The 19,117-nt window shown below is 55.7% G+C and overlaps 1 protein-coding gene across 1 annotated transcript; it reads right to left on the reverse strand.

Annotated features, from left to right (window-relative positions):
* Positions 1 to 791: 791 nt before the first annotated feature.
* On the reverse strand, positions 792 to 16,222 carry MCM2 (minichromosome maintenance complex component 2). Its single transcript, XM_079122165.1, has 16 exons — positions 16,091 to 16,222; positions 14,807 to 15,036; positions 14,076 to 14,251; positions 13,712 to 13,972; positions 12,548 to 12,767; positions 12,118 to 12,325; positions 10,035 to 10,169; positions 9,556 to 9,747; positions 6,904 to 6,997; positions 5,453 to 5,703; positions 5,236 to 5,362; positions 4,785 to 4,897; positions 3,344 to 3,592; positions 2,144 to 2,326; positions 1,650 to 1,805; positions 792 to 1,152 (listed from the first exon to the last, which is right to left on the reverse strand). Exons 1-16 carry the CDS (start codon positions 16,094 to 16,096, stop codon positions 1,042 to 1,044), a joined length of 2,712 nt encoding a protein of 903 aa, XP_078978291.1. The 5' UTR covers positions 16,097 to 16,222; the 3' UTR covers positions 792 to 1,041.
* Positions 16,223 to 19,117: the final 2,895 nt, after the last annotated feature.

The following is a 19,117-nucleotide window of genomic DNA, read 5'->3' on the forward strand; positions in this document are numbered from 1 at the left end:
AAGACATAATGAAAAGCAGTAACATAAAATGACAATTTTTGGGGTGAAGACATGCTTGTTTAATCACAGAAGTCTATCACTTCATTGAACCTGTGGTAGACTTCACCTCCATGGCCCGTGTTATTTGATGGATACTGGGTAGGTAGGTGAAGATCTGGTAATACAAGATCTTGGATGTCGGGATAAGTTTGGACTTTACCCATAAGAAATTCATGTTTTGAGCTGGGCCACCTGTCATTCCAGCAGCTCAGGAGGCTGGGGCAGGAGGATCCCAAGTTGGAGGCCAGCCTCAGCAACTCAGCAAGGTGCTAAGCAACTCAGCGAGACCCTGTCTCTAAGTAAAATAGAAAAAGGGCTGGGGATGTGGCTCAGGGGTTCAGCACCCCTGGGTTCAATCCCCAGTACCAGAAAAAGAAAAAAGAAAAGAAAAAAAGGAATTGACACCCACAGTTATAGGTTTTATTCACCTTTATTAAAAATCCGAACTACGGAAACAAAGTATGATGTACAAAACAATGGAAAAAATGACAAAGGAGGGAAATCTGGTTAATTAACAGATTGGACAACCCTCGCGACCTACGATGGACTCCTCAGATCCCCCAACTCGGGAAACCGAGGTGTGCTGTGAGCCCTTCCACCCAACAGGCTCCGAAACACCTGCAGGAGAGAATTCCAGAAAAGACTCCAAGTGTTTCCAAGTTGCTCTTTGGCCAAGGCGGCAGGGGCACCCACGCCAAGCCAGCAGCAGTGACGGCATCCGTGAAGGGTGTTCGGCCACCTAGCACACCCCAGGCCCCTGAGCACTTGGGAAAGAAACACCCGTAAAAATGTCCACTCAGGTGAGTGAAGCAGAAAGTGAAGGCCGAGGAATAAATACGAGCTTTCCAAGTCCAGAGACCCCGGGTGAAGCCAGACTCCGGGCCTAACGTACTGAGTCCCTCCGGGGTTTGGTGTCAGGCCCACAAAGCACAGAGTGACCGAGCATTCCGTCTGATTTCCCAGAACAGAAGGACAGGGCGTCACTGCGGGTGGCCCAGGGCCTCAGAACTGCTGCAAGATCAATTTCCGCTTCAGATCGTGGCTGAACTTGTTCATCCTGAAAAGCTCGCTGTCATAAAACGCAGACAGGTTGTGGATGTTGATCTGACGGGCCTACAAGGGAGAAAGGGCAAGGGTGTGAGTGAGGGGAATGTGGGGGGGCACTGGGATGCTTCAAGTCTGAGCTCCAGCTGGGCCGGGTGGAGCCTGGAATCCCAGAGGCTTGGGAGGCTGAGGCAGGAGGATCACAAGTTGGAGGCCAGCCTCCACAATTTAGGGAGACCATGATTTTAAATAAAAAAATAAAAGGGTTGAGGATGTGGCTCAGTGATTAAGCATCCCTGGGTTCAATCTTCAGCACCAAAAAAATAAAAAAATAAATCTGAGCCCTGCCAGTTGCAGTGTGAACTTGTACAAGTGACTCAGTCCTGTGTCACCTGTCTCTGTGACACACCTCATGTGCCTGCTACCAAGAGGAGGAACACAGACCTGTGCTGGGGAAAGCACGAAATAAATGCGTGTCACCCAAGGCCCAGCCACTTGTCAATCATCCTGATTGACAGCTCCCCAGGTGGTAAGCCCCAGCCCCTACCTCGCAACAGAGCCCATACCTTGTCCACCAAGTCCTTCTCAGGCACTTCAATAGTGTCCTGCTGGGCCCCAAAGCGGTTGCGTTGATACGTCACCTGCTCTGCCACCAACTGCTTCAGTATGAAGAGCAACAGCTCATTGTTATCCCGCCGGAATGAAAGATAGCGGGCAAAGGTCTGCAGGAGGAAAGCAAAGGTCAGACCCCATCCATCTGCCACGTCTGTCGCGCGTCCTTCACGGCTGCAGCCAGGTGAGGCGCGGGGCCACCCCGAGGTGGGACGCCCAACCTGCCAGTCTTGCGCTCTGGTCTTTGGAGACAGTCTTGCTCGGTTTCTTGGGGTCTCACTAAGTTGCTGAGTCTGGCCTCGACCTTGCCATCCTCCTGCCTCAGCCTCCCCAGGCTCTATGGTTACAGGGCAGCCCAGAGCCCCCAGCGGCGCATGTGCAGGCTGCTTTACAAAGTTGGCCCCTCCCACCAAGCTGGGCGGGGGTGCCGGGGTGGGACCACGCCCACCTTCCGCATGCTGCGCATGACGCTGAACTTCTGCGTGTCGATGAAGCTCTCCAGCATCACGCGGATGGCCATGTTGACGTCGTCCTCGATCACGTAGTCCCGCAGGTGGATGCGCGCGTGGGCCTCCGCCATGCGGATCATGGACTCTATGTGCCGCACCGTGATGGGGATGCTGCCTGTCGCCTGCAGGGGAAGGGGGCCAGGCCTTCCTCAGGCACAAGGGCCAAGAAGGGGCACGCTTGGAGGCCACACCGCCAGGGCTGGTATCTGAGCACGGAGGACAGCTGGGCATGACCAAGCTGCCCGATGAACTCACGTGTCAATGTCCAGCACATGTTGTGTGTGGTACCCGGGACTGAACCCAGGGTTCCTTAACCACTGAGCCACACCCCCAGCCCTTTTTCTATTTTATTTAGAGACAGGGTCTCGCTGAGTTGCTGAGGGCCTTGCTAAGTTGCTGAGGCTGGCCTCCACCTTGCGATCCTCCTGCCTCAGCCTCCCGAGCTGCTGGGATGACAGGCCTGCACACAGCAGGATTCTGCATTCTAAATGAAATCAGGATGACTTCTGGACGTGAAAAAAGACTCAGGGGATTAGGCTGGACCACAACCCACGCCCATGGCCTTGAAAATCTTGCTGTGTTATGGATGAACCCAAAGTAGTTCAGTCCGTGTGTCTTCTGTGGGTGAGACTGACATGAAGCCAATGCAGGACTTAATCAGTGGCCCCCGTGCCGAAACAGACGTACAAATGTGTGCTTAAATCTCTTTTGTAACAAAATGGTTTAAGTACAGAAGCATTTTATTATTTATGGATCGCCATATTAAAGCTGGAACCCCAGGGCCTTGGTGCATGCTAGACAAATTCTCTGCCACTGCGGGTCACTGTGGTGTTCAACAGTATTCCTAGCAGCCTGGGAGGCTGAGGCAGGAGGATCGCAAGGTGGAGGCCAGCCTCAGCCACTTAGCAAGGCCCTGAGCAACTCAGCGAGACCCTGTCTCTAAATAAAATAGAAAAAGGGCTGGGGATGGGGCTCAGTAGTTAAGCACCCCTGGGACCAAAACAAGAACAACAAAACCAACCAACCAGCCTCTACCACTGAGCTACCCTGGGCTGCCTGACCACCCCCTGCTGCCTAGGTACAAGCTGGCCTAGTGCTTCCTCTGCTGCAGCCCCCAGCTGAGCGCCCCCTTCTCTCACCATGGACTCCTTCCGCAGGTCGCTGTACATCTTGGCCACCTTGTCCTGGTCCATCTGGTTCAGCTTTGGGTGGACCTTCTCCTTGGCGTAGATGATGTACTTCTTCAGGACCTCCTGGGGCAGGGGCTCCACGCCGTAAGTGTTGGGCACGGCCGGCTCCGAGGCGCTGCCGCTGGTCGCTCCCTCCTCCTTGTTGCTGGGGTGGTGCCTCACGTGGCTGCCCACCACAAAGCGGGCCAGCATCTCATCCTAAGGCACCAGGGGCAGGCCGTGAGTGCCAGTGGGTGGAGAACCTTCTGCCCATCACTTTTTCTGGGTATCCAGGATTGAACCCAGGGGTGCTGAACCACTGAGCCACCTCACCAGCCCTTTTTCGATTTTATTTAGAGACAGGGTCTCAGAGTTGCTGAGGCTGGCCTCCACCTTGCGATCCTCCTGCCTCAGCCTCCCGAGTTGCTGGGATGACAGGCAGGCGCCACCATACCTATCCCCTGATATATTTTTACATTATCTCCATGCCAGGCAGTTTCCAGGGCCCAGAACACAAAGGCAACCTGACAAAGCCCTCACAGAGCTCAGCACCTCGTGAGAATAGAGAAGCTAAACACGCGATAAAAAAATTAACTGCAAGTGGGGCGTATGCCTATGGTCCCAGCTACACAGAAGCGTTCAGGACGTGGAGGCTGGCCTGGCCAACACATCGAGTCCCCCTCTCAAAACAAGAATAGATGGTGCTGGTGTCCGTCTGTCATCCCAGCAACCTGGGGAGGCTGAGGCAGGAGGATCACAAGGTGGAGGCCAGCCTCAGCAACTTAGCAATGCCTTGAGCAACTCAGTGAGACGCTGTCTCTAAATATAATATAAAAAGGGCTGGGATGTGGCTCAGGGGTTAAGCAGCCCTGGACCAAAAAAGAAAAGGAAAATCACATGAACAAAAGAAAACCAGGTCACAGAGAAAGTGCTCTCTGAAAGGCATGTGAGAGTCACAGGGCAGAGTGGGAAGAAAATCCCAGGAGGAAAGAGCACTTTCAACCCTGGGTCTGGACTGTCAGAAGCACAGGAAGCAGGTGGTGGCAGGCAAGGAAAGGGTGGAGGAGGTAGCTGGAAAGGGAGGACCCAGGGCAGCCTGCGGGGCCTGCTGGGGCAGGGAGGACCGCGAGCCCCCTCTGAGGACTGGTGTGATCTGACCGGGGTCCCAATGGCAGGCTGGTCTCTGGGCAAGAGAAGGAAAGGCACGGGTCCACCCAGAAGCCGCAGCCCCGGGTCAGAGCGGCCAATGGGGAAGGACGGGACAGGAGGGGACGTGAGGGGGATCCAGGACGAGTTCTGGCCCACAGGCCACGCCCAGGGGTGCCCCATCCCTGGGCAGGCACGCAGTGTGGCCACAGCGTCACACAATGCCCCCAGAGCGACGGCACGGAAGCCGGGACGTGGGCTGTACCTGGACCGGGTCCACGGTGTCCCTAACCACACACAGGACGTCGAAGCGAGAGATGATGGGCTCCGTGAGGTCCACGTTCTCCGAGAAGGTCAGCGAGGGGTCGTAGCGCCCCCCTGGAACGCCAGGGAACGGCCGTCAGGCTGCGGGCCCGCCACCCTGAGCCACGGCCGAGCAGCGTAGGGTCACCCGAGGGGGAAGGACGCAGATGGCTGCCGGTGCCTGCCATCTGTCCCCGGCAGGAGACGGCGTAGGGATTCCCCGGAGCAGTGCCCCAAATAGCCCACAGTGACTCAGGAAGGACGCAGCAGAGCAGGACGGGAGAGACGGGCGGGGCGCGGTGGCCCACACCGGTCAGCCCAGCGGCTCGGGAGGCTGAGGCAGGAGGATCCAAGTTGGAGGCCAGCCTCAGCCCCTCGTGTCTGAGCCCGGCAGCCGCAGTGCCCGGCGTTACCTATGGGGTTGGCGGCGGCGATGACGGTGCAGCGGGCCTGCAGGGAGGTGACGATGCCGGCCTTGGAGATGGAGATGCTCTGCTGCTCCATGGCCTCGTGGATGCTGGTCCTGTCCTGGTCGTTCATCTGCGGGCGAGTCGCAGGCCCCAGGTCGCAACGCCTCACCCCAGGGACACCCTCCCGAGTCCCCCCTGACGCCACGGCCCGGGGACCCACCTTGTCAAACTCGTCAATGAGACACACGCCTCGGTCCGCGAGGACCAGGGCCCCGGCCTCCAGGGTCCACTCCCTGCTGACCGGATGCCGCTGGACGTAGGCCGTGAGGCCCACGGCAGAGGCTCCCTGGCCGGTGGTGAAGATGGCCCGGCTGGACACCTTCTCAATGTACTTGAGGAACTGAGACTTGGCTGTGCCGGGGTCCCCACACAAGAGCACGTTGATGTCACCTCGCACCTTGTGTTTCCCGCCTGGAGGAGGAGACGGGCTTGGATGGGCGGGTGACGGCCACAGGACAGGCCTCAATCGCCCCCTGCAGCCTGCTCATCCGCAGGTCTTCCCAGATACTGTTTTTGGTGACCTGGGGAGGGGACAAGGGCCTCACAGAAGCTAGGCAAGTGCTCCACCTCTGAGCCACCTCCCCAGCGCTTTCTGTATTTTATTTAGAGACAGGGTCTCGCTCAGTGGCTGAGGCTGGCCTCCACCTTGCGATCCTCCTGCCTCAGCCTCTCAAGCCGCTGGGATGACATGCGTGTCCCTCATGCAAACCTGAGCTATCCCATAGGAAGGGGAAAAATGGGAAATGACTGCAATCTTCCCCAGAAGAGGGAATGCTCAATGAACCACATGGACTCACAAAACAACGAACTTGCTCTGTCTGCATGAATAGGCCAGACGTGCTGCAGAACGGGAGATCTATTAGAGGGCACTAGGCATGCAGAGGGAATCTGTGTGTGCAAACACAAATGTGTGAACTCCTGGGCATGCTGGGCGAGCTTCGTGAGCGGCCACACGGGTCCGGGACAGGCACACCTCTCCGATCAAAGGAATGATCCAATGGCGGAGACCCGGATGGAAAAGGACAAGGGCAGGCACAATCCCAGGGTGACTCCTCACACACATACACACTCGTATGTTTACTTTGGGATTCAATCTTGCTTTTTAGGGGAGGGAAAAAAAAGCCACACAGAAACACAAAAAACATTTTAAAAAGAAGAGAAAAGATAGAAGTCAGGGGCAGAGGCCCACGCCTATCATACCTATCATACCAGTGGCTTGGGAGGCTGAGGCAGGAGGATCACAAATTGGAGGCCAGCCTCAGCCACTTAGGTCCTAAGCAACTTAGTGAGACCCTGTCTAAATAAAATATAAAAAGGGCTGGGGAGGGGGCTCAGTGGCTAAGCACCCCTGGGCTCGATCACAGAAGTGGGCACCACTGGATGAAGGACAGACAGCAGGCATCTCACAGCCAGGGCTGTGGGTCAGCCTCTACCCACGCCAACAGGCCACATCCTGTCTGGCCGTGTTTAACACAGCCTTTCTCTCCAGCACCGAGGACTGTGAAAACACAAGAGCGCTGTCTCGTTTGTCACACGGAACGTTCGTTCCCAAAGGAGCGGGTTATTAAAATCCCCGCTAGGTCAACGGTGCGTGGACCTGGGGGTGCTCACCTGGGTTCTTGGGCTCCCCTCCGAACAGAGCCAAAGCCAGGCCTCTCTTGATGTCCTCGTGGCCGTAGATGGAAGGGGCGATGCTGGCAAAGATCTGAGGAAAGGGAGACAGCGCCATGGCAACAGGAACCCAGGACAGACTAGGGTCGCCCATCTGCTCTGCCTCCGAATGGCGGGGTGCCCGGCTCCAAAGCACCAGCCCTGGCGGCTGAAATCCCGCCAGGCCCTGCCCCGGCTCCGGCCCTGGTCTTTAGCTGTGTTTCCCCCTAAACAGCACAGAAATTGAAAGCTCAGAAGAACTTTGATCTCACCCCTTCATTCCGTCCTACCTCGGAAAGGATTTTCCCAAGTTCACAGAGCAAGAGAGGAGAGGAGACAGGAGCAGGGACGGGAGTCAGAGGACCCCGGGGCAGGGGCCCAGGGGGCCTGTCACGGTGCCTGGGTCACCCTGAGCCTCAGTACCCGTGAAAGGAACAGAGCCATCATCTTGATGTGGAAACGGAGCAGGTAAGGCCCGGCTCACCGCAGGGTGAGCTCAGGATGAGACAGTTCCCACCATGCCCGGCTCCTGGCCAGGCCAGGCCAGGATGCTAAATATGGCACGGCTGGGAGACGGGTCACCAGGAGGCCATGTGCTGACAATCAGCAAGTCACTGGGACGTGTCCCCTGATGAGATGCAAAGTCTGGATAAGTTTTAGAGACGGAACGAGAGGCAGCGAAGACACTGCTTGTTTGTCAGAGGCTAACTACCGGCGTCCCTCGTAAGATTCACTTTCCGTTTTTGTTTTGATTATTTGGGGTACCAGGGTGCTTTACCAGCTGAACCACATCCCCAGCCTTTATCTTTTCTTTTTGAGGCAGGGTCTTGCTTAGGACCTTACCAAGTTGCTGAGGCTAGCCTCCAAGTTAAGATCCTCCTGCCTCAGCCTCCCAAACCACTGGGATTACAGGTGTGTGCCACCGCGCCTAGCCAGGCGGATTTATTCTCAACCTGGACAGCCCCCTGCACTGCCGGGTTCTGCAATAGCACGACCACATCCCCAGACCTCCTTCCGTTGGGGACAGACTAAGGAACTCAGTCGCAAGGCCCCTGGCGGAGGGGATGGAGGTGGTTTGGATACTAAAGCAGGACTATCAGCCCTGAAAGAGAGAAGGCCCATCCCAACTGGCCTGGATCTTGCCATGTCCTGTCTGGGTGACCAAATTCATGCAGATTAGCTGGGCTTGGTGCATGCCTGTAATCCCAGCGGCTTGGGAGGCTGAGGCAGGAGGATCGCAAGTCAGAGGCCAGCCTCAGCAACTCAGCAAGGCCCTGAGTGACTCAGTGAGACCCTGTCTCCAAATAAAATGCAAAAAAGGGCTCGGGATGTGGCTCAGGAGTGAAGCGTCCCTGAGTTTAATGTCTGGTACCCACCCCCCCAAAATTAAAACCCTGTGCCAGGCCCTGTGCCTAATCAAGTGCCCCCCTAGAACTCACAAGAGCCAAATAAACTCATGACGGGGGAGGAGAGGCAGGGCTGGAACAAGCACCCTGGAGACCCTGCACTTTCCCACGCAATGACTGTCCCTGAGCCTCGGTTTTACTCATCAAGGAAATGGGCAGAGCAGAAACCGACAGCAGAGGATTTCTGTGGCTGGTATCTGGAAATAAGGCCATGTGGCTATTCAGCGATTCTCATTACACCCTCCCTCGGCGAGGGGAACACCACGCATGGTCCTGCCCGCACGGAGACGGCCAGTCCTTGAGATCTCACCCAGCCCACGTCTCCTCCCAGGATGAGGTAATGTCTCTGCAGGACGGAGCAGCTGGCCAGCTCTCTGCTTGCTATGCAGGACAGATGCCCCAAGCCCTGTGTCTTTTCCACAAAGCAACCACTGCAGCCAGATGGCCGCCCTGTGGAACTGGAGGGCATTGAAGCCAACCTACAAACACCCACACTGCCCGTCGGGCCCTGTGCCGCTGGCCAAGGCCTCACAGGTCTATCTCTGGGAATTAAATCCCAGATCTGCCAGTGAAGAGCATCGCCACCCACGAATCATCTCATCTAATCCTAACGAGACTCTGGTTTCCTTCCAGTCAACAAAGGAGGGTCACTGCTGGGCTGCCCTGTGACTTGGGAGGCCGAGGCAGGAGGATCACACGTTGGAGGCCAGCCTCCACAATTTAGCGAGGGCCTGAGCAACTCAGCGAGACCCTGTCTCTAAATAAAATATAAAAAGGGCTGGGGTGTGGCTCAGTGGGTAAGCACCCCTGGGTTCATCCTTGGTACTAAAAAAAAGGGTGTGTAGCCCTTGAGTTCGTTCCCCAGGACCTCCCCACTGATCTGCCCCACATGCACACAAAATTCAGGAGCGGATCAGAAGGAGAGAGGAAGAAAACAGCAAAGAGGAGCGAGCCTGAGAACCCGGGGCTGCGTGGGGCGGGAGGGAACGTGACCAGAAAAACGACGCACAGGCTTCAGGAGACTCCCCGAGACAACGCCAAGTGTCTCCGTCTCGCCGAGATGCTAACAGGGCTGCACCCAAGGGGCACCCGGGGATACGGAAGTTCTACTGCCGATCCCCCCAGTTGATGCCAAAGCTCCTGAAGGAGCTCTGATCCCAACTCGGCCCTATGCAGTGACTCAGCACCCCGCCCCACGTCCACCTGCCTTCTCCCCGATCTGCTGGTCCTTGGAGAGGCTGGTGATCATCTTCACGTCCTCATCCGTCAGCTCCCCGACGGCCACCTTGTTGTCCTTCTTGGCCACGTGGTTCGCCAGGATGACAGTGGCAAAGACGGGGAAGCCGTGGGCGGTGTTGAGGGAGCCGTCGTAGTTGTTGTGGTAGATGCCGGTCAGCTCCTGGGGACCAAAGGAGACAGGACCAACCCACCAGACTGAAACCTCTGAAGCCAAGAGCCAAAGTAAACCTTTCTTCCTTATAAGCCGATTACCTCAGTTCTTTTGTCACAGCTACGGAAAGCTGACAAACCCATAAAACCATCAGGAACAGGAAAAGCTCTCTGCCCCAAGGATTCAGCAACTCATCTCTGTCCAAGCGCCCCTGCTACCAATGACCGCTGACCCCAGGAGGCAGGGCGGCTCCCCCTGGACCTGCGCTCCCTCCCAGGGCACACCGGGCCACTCACTATCTCGTCTCCTGGCTTGCAGCTGTCCACCAGGTCAGCAAGGAGAATGGCGTCCTTGGAGCGCGGCAGCCGGCCAGCTGCCACTTTGCCTGGACTCTCCTGAATTCGGATGCGCTGGTAGTTCTGGTAGATGGTCTGCAAGGGACAAATGGAAAGTCGTGAGGGGTCTTCCCTGCCCCAGCTAAGACTTGACCATCCTTGAAGCATCGCTATCGCCTGAACTTGACCACAGCCCACGAGGAGGGAGAACAGGCAGCTTAACCATTTCTCTCTCCAGAGCAGGAAACGGGACATCAAAGGCAGCAAGCAATGAGCCCACTCGGGTCCAGTGCGTTGGTGGATGGACCTGCAGGGCCACCGTCCCCCAGGAATGCCCTCAAAACCTCAGTGTGCGAGTATGGCTGGCGTCAGGCTACTGGGGCTCACGTTCTGGCTCTGTGACCGAAGCTGTGTGATCTTGGGCAAGTGACTCCCTCTCTCTGTCCCTTCACAGCAGAGTATCATAACTGAAACCTCATCATGGGGCTCAAATCAAATCACTCATTTGGTGCTATCGAGTCTAATGTCCATTATTTTATTTACCATCAATAAAAGAGACAACATGCTCTAGGTTGGATCTTGAATGTCCCCTGCCCGTGACACTATTGGCAGGTAGCAGAACCTTTCAGAGGCAGGACCTATTGGAAGGTCTTAGATCTTCAGGACCATGACCACCTGGGGCCTGTGGGACACTGATCTCTTGCTGTTTCTCTTTGGTATCCCTGCTGAGAGGAGCAGCTTGCTCCAACACACACGCATGCACACGCAAACCCACATCACGAAGTCCTACCTCACCTCAGGCCCCAAAGTGACACAACCAACCAGCCATAAAATGATAAACTTTCAGCCCCAACAAACCTTTCCTCATTATAACTTGGTTATCTCTGGTATTTTGTTACAGTAACAGAAAGCTGACAATGAACAAGACAGTTATCTCTGGTATTTTGTTATAGTAACAGAGAGTAGAGAATGAACAAGAGTGTTCAAAGCACATGATTTAGACTAAAATTTCTGCTTGAGCTCTAATCCTCCAGAACACTTGGCTGGGTCGTCTCCCAGCCAGTTACTTCTCTGAACACCTATTTCTTCCTCAGGAAAATGAAACCAATAACAGTACATGCCCACCACCTGGTAAGATGCCTAGATTTGTTTTCAGTTCCCAAGGATGCAGGGCCTGAACCTACTCCTGAGCAAGGAACTCAGAGGAAAGCAGAGCCTGTGTGGACTGAGGAAAGCCAGGCGGGCCAAAACAGATCTCTGGGCAAGGACAGCTCTACTGAGCTCAAGCCCTGCAGGGTGCCAGCCCAGAGCGTGACAGACTTGGGACTTTTCCCAGTTGGCCTTTGGCTGTGGGGTATCACAGGCAAAGTTCTGGAACCCTCCAGAAACTTCCAGGTCAGATGACTCCAGCTTGGACAACTTGTAGGAACTGCAGAACAGTGAGAAGTGAGTAGCCAGACCCCACAGCAGTCAGGCAGGGGAGCTGAACCCCACAGAGGAAACGAAAAGGACCCCCACCTTCCAGATGAGGAGTTTAGGCATGATACGCCTGAGTTGGTGAAAGTCAAGGACATAAGCAGGGTCTCCTGCAACGTCTAAGGTGGTTATAACCCCATGGCCCCCAGGAGCCAGGCAAGCACCAGAAACAAGTTAAAAGGAAGTCCAGATGGAACTGCAGATGCCCCACATGAGTGACAGACTGGAAAACATGTGCCCTGAAGAAGTCACCAGGGGCCAGGTGCAATGGTGCACGCCTGTCATCCCAGAAGCTTGGGAGGCTGAGACAGGAGGACAGCAAGTTGGAGGCCAGCCTCAGCAACTAGTGAGGCCCTGAGCAACTCAGCGAGACCCTGTCTCTAAATAAAATATAAAAAGGGCTGGGGACGTGGCTCAGTTGGTAAGCACCCCTGGGGTTAATCCTTGGGACCAAAAAAAACCAAACAAACAAACAAAAAAACTTGGATGTTTTAACACGACCACCTGATTTTAAAATACTGGTTTGCACTCTTACAAACAGGATGTGGGCAGACCCGGGGCCTCTCACCTCTTCCATGTTGACCTCGAAGGGCCCGGCTGACTGGCACTCGGGGCAGGAGCCTGGCTTCACCTCCTGGTTCTGGGACTGACAGAAGGGCCCCAGGACGAAGCTGCACTTGTTGCAGTTGTACTTGACCATGCTGAGCTGGGGCAGCACGCCTGTGCAGCTGGTCACCACCCCGCTGGTGCGGATGAGCTGGTTCAAGTGCAGCTGCCTGGCGAGAGGAGGGCAGGGCAGAGGCCGGGACAATGACCCGGAAAGCGGGGCTCAGCCTGCACCCCGACAGGATCTATTGCATCGCGGTCCTGTGCTGCCAGAACAAGCCTGGGGCCAGGACCCTGACTGGCCCCGCCCCCAGCTCCTGCCCCGCCCCACCCGCCTCCAGCTCCTGCAGTCAGTACTGACCTGACCCCAGGGTCCCCCTCCCTTGGCTCACCGCAGGGACCGCAGCTCCTCCACCAGCGGCAGATGGGAGATGCGGACGTGGATGTGGCTGGCGATCCGGTCATACTTGGGGTACATGGCCAGCACCACTTCAAGGGCAGCCTCGTCGAAGATCTGCAGCAGCTCTGCAGGCGCCTCCGGCAGGAAGTAGGCCAGGACGTGCTCCCGGGCAGCCAGGTCCTCGTAGTTGACCACCAGGCTCTCCCTGTTCTCTACAGGCGGGACAGGAGTCGCTGAGCAGGGTGCCTGGCCCACTCGGAGCCGGAAAGCCCACCTGGACCTCAGCTACGTGACCTGGGTAAGTGATACATATCCCGCCTGTCAACTCCCCACACCACTGAAAGGGCATGTCCCACCGAGGTCAAAGCTGCCAAGGAGACTAAATTAGACAAGAACAGAGTGCACACGGGGTCGGAAACTCAGAACGCCTTCAGGGGTTAGGAAGGAATCTGTGAGAAAACTGTCAAGAACAACAGCAGAGCCAGGCGCCTGGAATCCCAGCGCCTCGGGAGGCCGAGGCAGGAGGATCGCAAGTTGGAGGCCAGCCTCTGAAACTTAGCAAGGCCCCAGCAACTCAGTGAGACCCTGTCTCTAAATAAAATACAAAAAATGGCTGAGGATGCGGCTCAATGGTTAAGTGCCCCTGGGTTCAATCCCTGGTACCAAAAAAGAAAAGGAAAATATATAATTGTCATAATTATTGTACCACTTATATGTTTGATAAGTATACCAATTTTCTAAAATACATTTTTTAGTTGTAGGTGGAGACTATACCTTTATTTCATTTTTATTTGATGCTGAACCCAAGGCCTCACACACCACTGAGCCACAACCCCAAGCCAAATATACTTACTTTAAGGGTACATGTTTACAAAATGTTTACGTAAAAACATATATGCATATGTTGCCAGGCGAAGTGGCACACGCCTGTAATCCAGCCGCTCAGGACGCTGAGGCAGGAGGACCGAAAGTTGGAGGCCAGCCTCAGCAAAGTGAGGCCCTAAGCAACTCCATGAGAGCGGTCACCCAGTATTTGGTGTGTCCCTCTGACAGCCAGCCGTCTTGGGCTTGGGGCCCAGCTCTTCCCAGCTGTGGACGCCTTGCCCAAGCCCCCTGCACGGTCCCTGGGGTCAGCGAGGCGCCTGAGGAGCCGCACCTTTGCACATGTCACTGATGCGCTCCTTAAAGACGTTGTGGCCGTGGCCGTCCACGTGGGTGCGCAGGAAGTTCTTGAAGCGGTGGTGGATCTCCAGCCGCGGGCCGGCCATGCTCACCCACTCGCGCACCGAGTGGCCCTTGAGGTCCTCCAGGTTCTCGATGCTCTCGATCATCTCCTCGTCCTCCTCCCCGTCCTCCGTGGCGCGCTCCACCTGGCGCCGCTTGCGCGCGGGGCGCTCCTCGTCCTCCTCATCGCTGTCTGCGGAGGCCGGGGACAGCAGTGCAGGGAGCCTGGCCCGCACCTTCCCCCCACTTCCCCAGTCTCCGCCCAGCCCCTCCAGTTGATGGACAGCCGGACCTACCGTACAGCAGCCCCCGGCGCATGCGCCCCAGGCCCCGGCCCGCCTCCCGGTCCCGCTGCCGCATGACCCGCTCTGCTGCCTCCCGCTGACTGGCGGTCAGCTCCTCCACGTCCTCGTCATCCAGAGCCAATCCCTCCGTCTCGTAGGCATCCAGCTCTGGGATGGCACGGTAGTCTCTGAGAGAACCCCCAAATAGAAATGGTTAGTCCCCCCCAAACCCCATCCAAGACCTGGGGCTGCTCCCTGAGGCTCAGGAGCCCCAGCCTGAAAAACAAGCTCAAAACAGGTTTCCAGCAGAGCGTTCCAGGTAACGCATGCCTGTAATCTCAGCCACTAGGGAGGCTGAGACAGGAGGATCCCAAGTTGGAGGCCAGCCTCTGAAACTTAGCAAGGCCCTCAGCAACTCGGTGAGACCTTGTCTCTAAATAAAATATTAAAAGGGCTGGGGATGGGGCTCACGGGTTAAGCACCCAGTAACAACAAAAAATATTAGAGACCCCCTGGATCCCTGGGGGTACACATCTCAGAGCTGGGCTCACCCAGGTCTTAGGGTCCAGTCCTGTGACTCATGACCCTCTCTCTTCCTCCCTCCAGACCCCGGACCAGGCTGCTGTGAAAGGCAAGGATGCCATCAGATGCGACTCTTGCCCAGCACCCGAAGCTGGGCCACCAGAACGCAATGGACTCTCTGCAAAGCTGTCTGTGAAGCCAGAGCCTAGGAATGAACACACCTCTCCATGCCGTCTCCAATAAGCTCTTCTCCGTCCTCTTCTTCCTCCATGGGACCCTCGGTGCCTAGCAGCCCCTCAGACTCATCCTCAAAGGGAGGAAGGTCACGGCCAGGGCTGGAGGTGAGGGCATCTGTCCTCCGGGAGCTGCGTCCAGGGCTGGAGGTGAGGGGATCATTCCCTCTCCCACGCCGGGCAGGACTGGACGCCATGGAGAAGGACTCAGATGATTCCTGCAAAGGAAGATGCCACTGTCAAACACCTAGTTGACAGATGAGGACAACCTAGTTTTGTTATTATTATAAAGAGGGCTGCCTTCCCGTGTGCTTCTCCACCAGGGTCTGTCCCTAAACACACCAAACCCCTCACAACCTCAGGACCTTTGCACTTGCTGTTTCCCCCGCCTGAAATGCTCTCGACTGAGCAAAAGGCTTTTCAACACATGGGAATTCTGGGTCACAACCTCAAACACTGCAGATCACTACTGTTACTGTTTAAAATAAAAATATCAGATTATGTTGTCTATTTCCTGTTTATCGTCTCTTTCTTCCCCTTAAACCGGCATCTGAACACTTGAGCACCTGCCTAACACCAGGTACAGAGACAGGAAATGGGATCCAACAGCGGCCCAAGCAGATGAAGTCCAGACTTGACAAGATTGGTAACCGAATGTAAACAAAGCAAAGGAACAAGAAAAAAAAATTACATTAAGAAGTGCACACCTGTCACCCCAGCGACTCGGGAGGCTGAGGCAGGAGGATCGCAAGTTGAAGGCCAAGCCTCAACAACTTGGCAAGGCACTCAGTAACTTACGGAAATCTTGTCTCAAAATACAACAAAGGGCTGGGAGGTGGTGGCTCAGTGGTTAAGCACCGTGGGGTTCAATGCCACGTAACAAAAAAACAAAAGTGCAGGAAGCTGGGGGACCTCCCTTAACTTGTGCACGCCCAGCCTGGCGTACAGATGGCGCCCAAAAACGTGACATGGGGGAACAAATGCAAAGGGCCAGGAAGGTCGGGCTAGGGGTGCCCGGCGCCCGAGCATGATGGGGGCGCGGCAGTCCCCAGGTGGAATCGACCAGGGCGCGCCCCGTTAACCGTGCCGGTCTCGCCAAGGACAGCAAAGCTCCGCCGCCCAGCAGAGTTGGGGTGTCAACCTCCCGCGAGTCCCCACCCCGGGTCCGACCAGAAAAGGACGAGCACGCAGCCTCCGCCTGCCCGGCCCGGCGCTCGCACACCCCAGCCACCCTAGCCGGTGTCCCCTTGCGCCCCGAAGCCGCGCGCTCACCGCCATCGCAGCGCCGTGCTCCGCTCCGCCACTCCAGCCACAACCAGGTTTCGCGCGAAAAGTAGCTCACGTGACCTGCCCAAGCCCGGGAAGCGCCCGAAGAAACATGACGTCAAGACGCAGGCGTTCATTTGCGTCAGGGGGCGGGCCTGAGGGCCGTCCCGCCTGAGGCCCCGCCCACACGGGCCGAGGCCCCTCCCCCTCCATCCCGGGAGCCTGGTTTTCTTTCTGGCTCTTTGCTGCCCTCTACAGCGGAAGTGTGGAACTGGAGCTGCCCTTGGGGTCTTGGAGGACCCGCCCCACCGACTTAGCTGTGTGATTTTAGTGAAGGCCATTTTACAGACCAGGCCACTGAGACCCAGAGTCTTGTGGAATGAGGAGGGCTTCCTATCTTAGGAGCGGACGGGTACGACTTCTCCAAAAGCTCTAAGGCTCCATACTTGAAGCACCCCAAATAACTCTGATTGTGTAGGAAGCTCATCTGATAGTCTAGTGTGAGTCATCCTCACCCAAAGACATAAGGAGAATTTCCAGATAGAAACAATGGCATGTGCGAAGCTGTCCAGACCCGGGCCTGGTGACGATGTGGACGCCAGTCCTTAGATCTGGTTAACAGGTTGTGGTGCCCAGGGAGGGACAAGACAGGAGATGGGAGAACTCAGATCACAAAAGATCTGGAGGTCTTCCTGGGGAGTTTGAGCTGGGTGCAAAAGAGTCACTTAAAGATTTATTTATTTATTTATTTATTTATTTATTTATTTATTGGTACCCAGATTGAACCCAGGGGTACTTAACCCCTGAGCCACCTCCCCAGCCCTTTTTATATTGTATTTAGAGACAGGGTCTCTCTCAGTTGCTTAGGGCCTTGCTAAGTTGCTGAGGCTGGCCTCCAACGTGCAATCCTCCTGCCTCAGCCTCCTGAGCCGCTAGGACAAGTCACCAATTCTTCATAGGGTTTATCTTCTACACTCTGGAGTAATATCTCAAAGTCCCCATTCACTAGTCACTTCTCGCTCATCTAACCTGATTAGCCCAAAGTCATTGCATTTATCCAGGCTGAGCAGTAAACCAGAACAATGCTCAGAAAAATGTCCAGTTGGCTAAGCCCCTGTCAGACAATTTGATGGCAAAGGGAGGTAGTCACCATGGACCTGGGGCAAGACTACATAGGCAGACATCATCCATTTCTCTGAATGCAAATGATTTCTGATAGGGACAGGAAAGGGGTGTGGTCAGATGGAAGGCCACAGCACAAGTATCTGAGGCCACCAAGATGATCAGTCCGCAATGACACAGTACAGCAATTGCAACTGAGTCTGCTCCATTGGGTTTGCAGCATTCATTACTGTTTTTTGTGTTCTTTTAAGGCCAGACACATGAATTAAATCAGGCCCGCTCACTTGTAAACCACAGAAAAACAGACAGGGTAACAGAAGTGACCAGGAGTATGTGAGGAGAGAGATTATCCATCCTCTTGTGGTGGGGGCCAACCCCCCGATGTGATTGAGGTTGTCAAGAGTGGCACTGAGACAGGTCCAGTGGTGTGTGCCTCTCACCCAGCAGCTTGGGAGGCTGAGGCAGGAGGATTGCAAGTTGGAGGCCAGCCTCAGGAACTTAGCAACTCAGTGAGACCCTATCTCTAAATAAAATGTAGAAAGGGCTGGGGATGTGGCTCAGTGGTTAAGCACCCCTGGGTTCAATTGATCCCTGCCCCCCCCCAAAAAATAAAAATAAATAAAAAGACGGTATTCTTAAAAGCTTAAGGAGAAAAATAAGATAGAGGCTAGTCATTAGGTCTCATCACTGATGCCTCAAGATGCTGCCTTCCTGGCAGTGGGTAAGATGGTCGCTTCCTGCCCCCTGGAGGCTGGAGAGGGCTTAGGACTTGATTTTGCCATTCCATGTGAGCAGGAGAGATGTATATTCTCATCAGAAACTTTAGGAACTGTTGGTGATTCCCCAAAGCCCATTGCGGCTGTGGCCAGAAACGGACTATGGACAACTGACCGTGGTCCAAACGGGAAAAGTTCCACATGATCCCAAGGTGTTCCCTCTCCATCTCAAGGGAGATGCCCCACGCAGTGTGTACTTTGGGGTGAACTGTAATAAGAGGGTACCTGCCCTCTGCACCTGGTGCTGAATCAGCCTCAGGATGCTTCAGGGACTACACTCTCTGAGCCTTTATGGCACTGTCGCTGTACCAGAGGAGCCGGGCACCATCTGGGATACAGGCTGAGCAGCTGCTTCAACAAGAGCTTCAAGGAAGCCATCCATGGGGGGATGGGACAAGGAGCCAGCCAGGCAGGGGAACAGACGTGAAGACCCAGAGGTAGGCTCCAGCTTGTTCTATCCACGGGACAGAAAGGGAGACAGGTATGGTTTGAGAGGAGGTGGGTGGGAGACAGGACTCAGAGGTAGGTTAATCCACATTCGCAGAACGGCCCTTAAAGCGCCATCTGGGCAGGGCGCGATGACATGCCTGTCATTCCAGCAGTCTGGGAGGCTGAGGCAGGAGGATCGCAAGTTGGAGGCCAGCCTCAGCCATCTAACGAGGCCCTGAGCAACTCAGTGAGACCCTGTCTCTAAATAAAATATAAAAAGGGCTGGGGATGTGGCTCAGTGGTTAGGCATTCCTGGGTTCAATCCCTGGGACCAAAAAGGGAACAAAAAGAAAGAAGTCAGAGCTGGGGGAAGGGCAGCTCAAAATTCGGCGTCCTGGCTTTGCCACTTCCTAGTTGCGTGGATTTTGAGCAAGTTTGTAAATCCCTCTCCGTCTCAGTTTCCTCCCTGCGGGGTTGTTAGGAGGAGTGGCTGAAAACCCTGGAGGTGCCCAATAAATGCCAGTACGCTTTGATGGTGGACGTCCAGGCGGCGTGCCACGCTGGTGGAAATGCGTCGTGCTGAGGGAGGTTTTCCTACCCTTCCTTCCGCGCGCCGGTGACCAGAGGTCACCACTGCCCGGCGCCCGGGGCGGTGGCACGCGAGGGGGCGTTCCCGGGAGGCTCCGCCCTGGACCGTCCGGTCGGC

This window comes from Sciurus vulgaris (genome assembly GCF_902686455.1).
Source record: "Sciurus vulgaris genome assembly, chromosome: 19".
Classification (NCBI taxonomy): Eukaryota; Metazoa; Chordata; class Mammalia; order Rodentia; family Sciuridae; genus Sciurus; species Sciurus vulgaris.

Coding starts and splice junctions, on each gene's coding strand:
- MCM2 (XM_079122165.1), bottom strand. Junction 12,326..12,547: donor GAGGAGCTGCGGTCCCTGCG/GTGAGCCAAGGG, acceptor TCCTCTCGCCAG/GCAGCTGCACTTGAACCAGC. Junction 2,327..3,343: donor ACCTGCGGAAGGAGTCCATG/GTGAGAGAAGGG, acceptor CTTCCCCTGCAG/GCGACAGGCAGCATCCCCAT.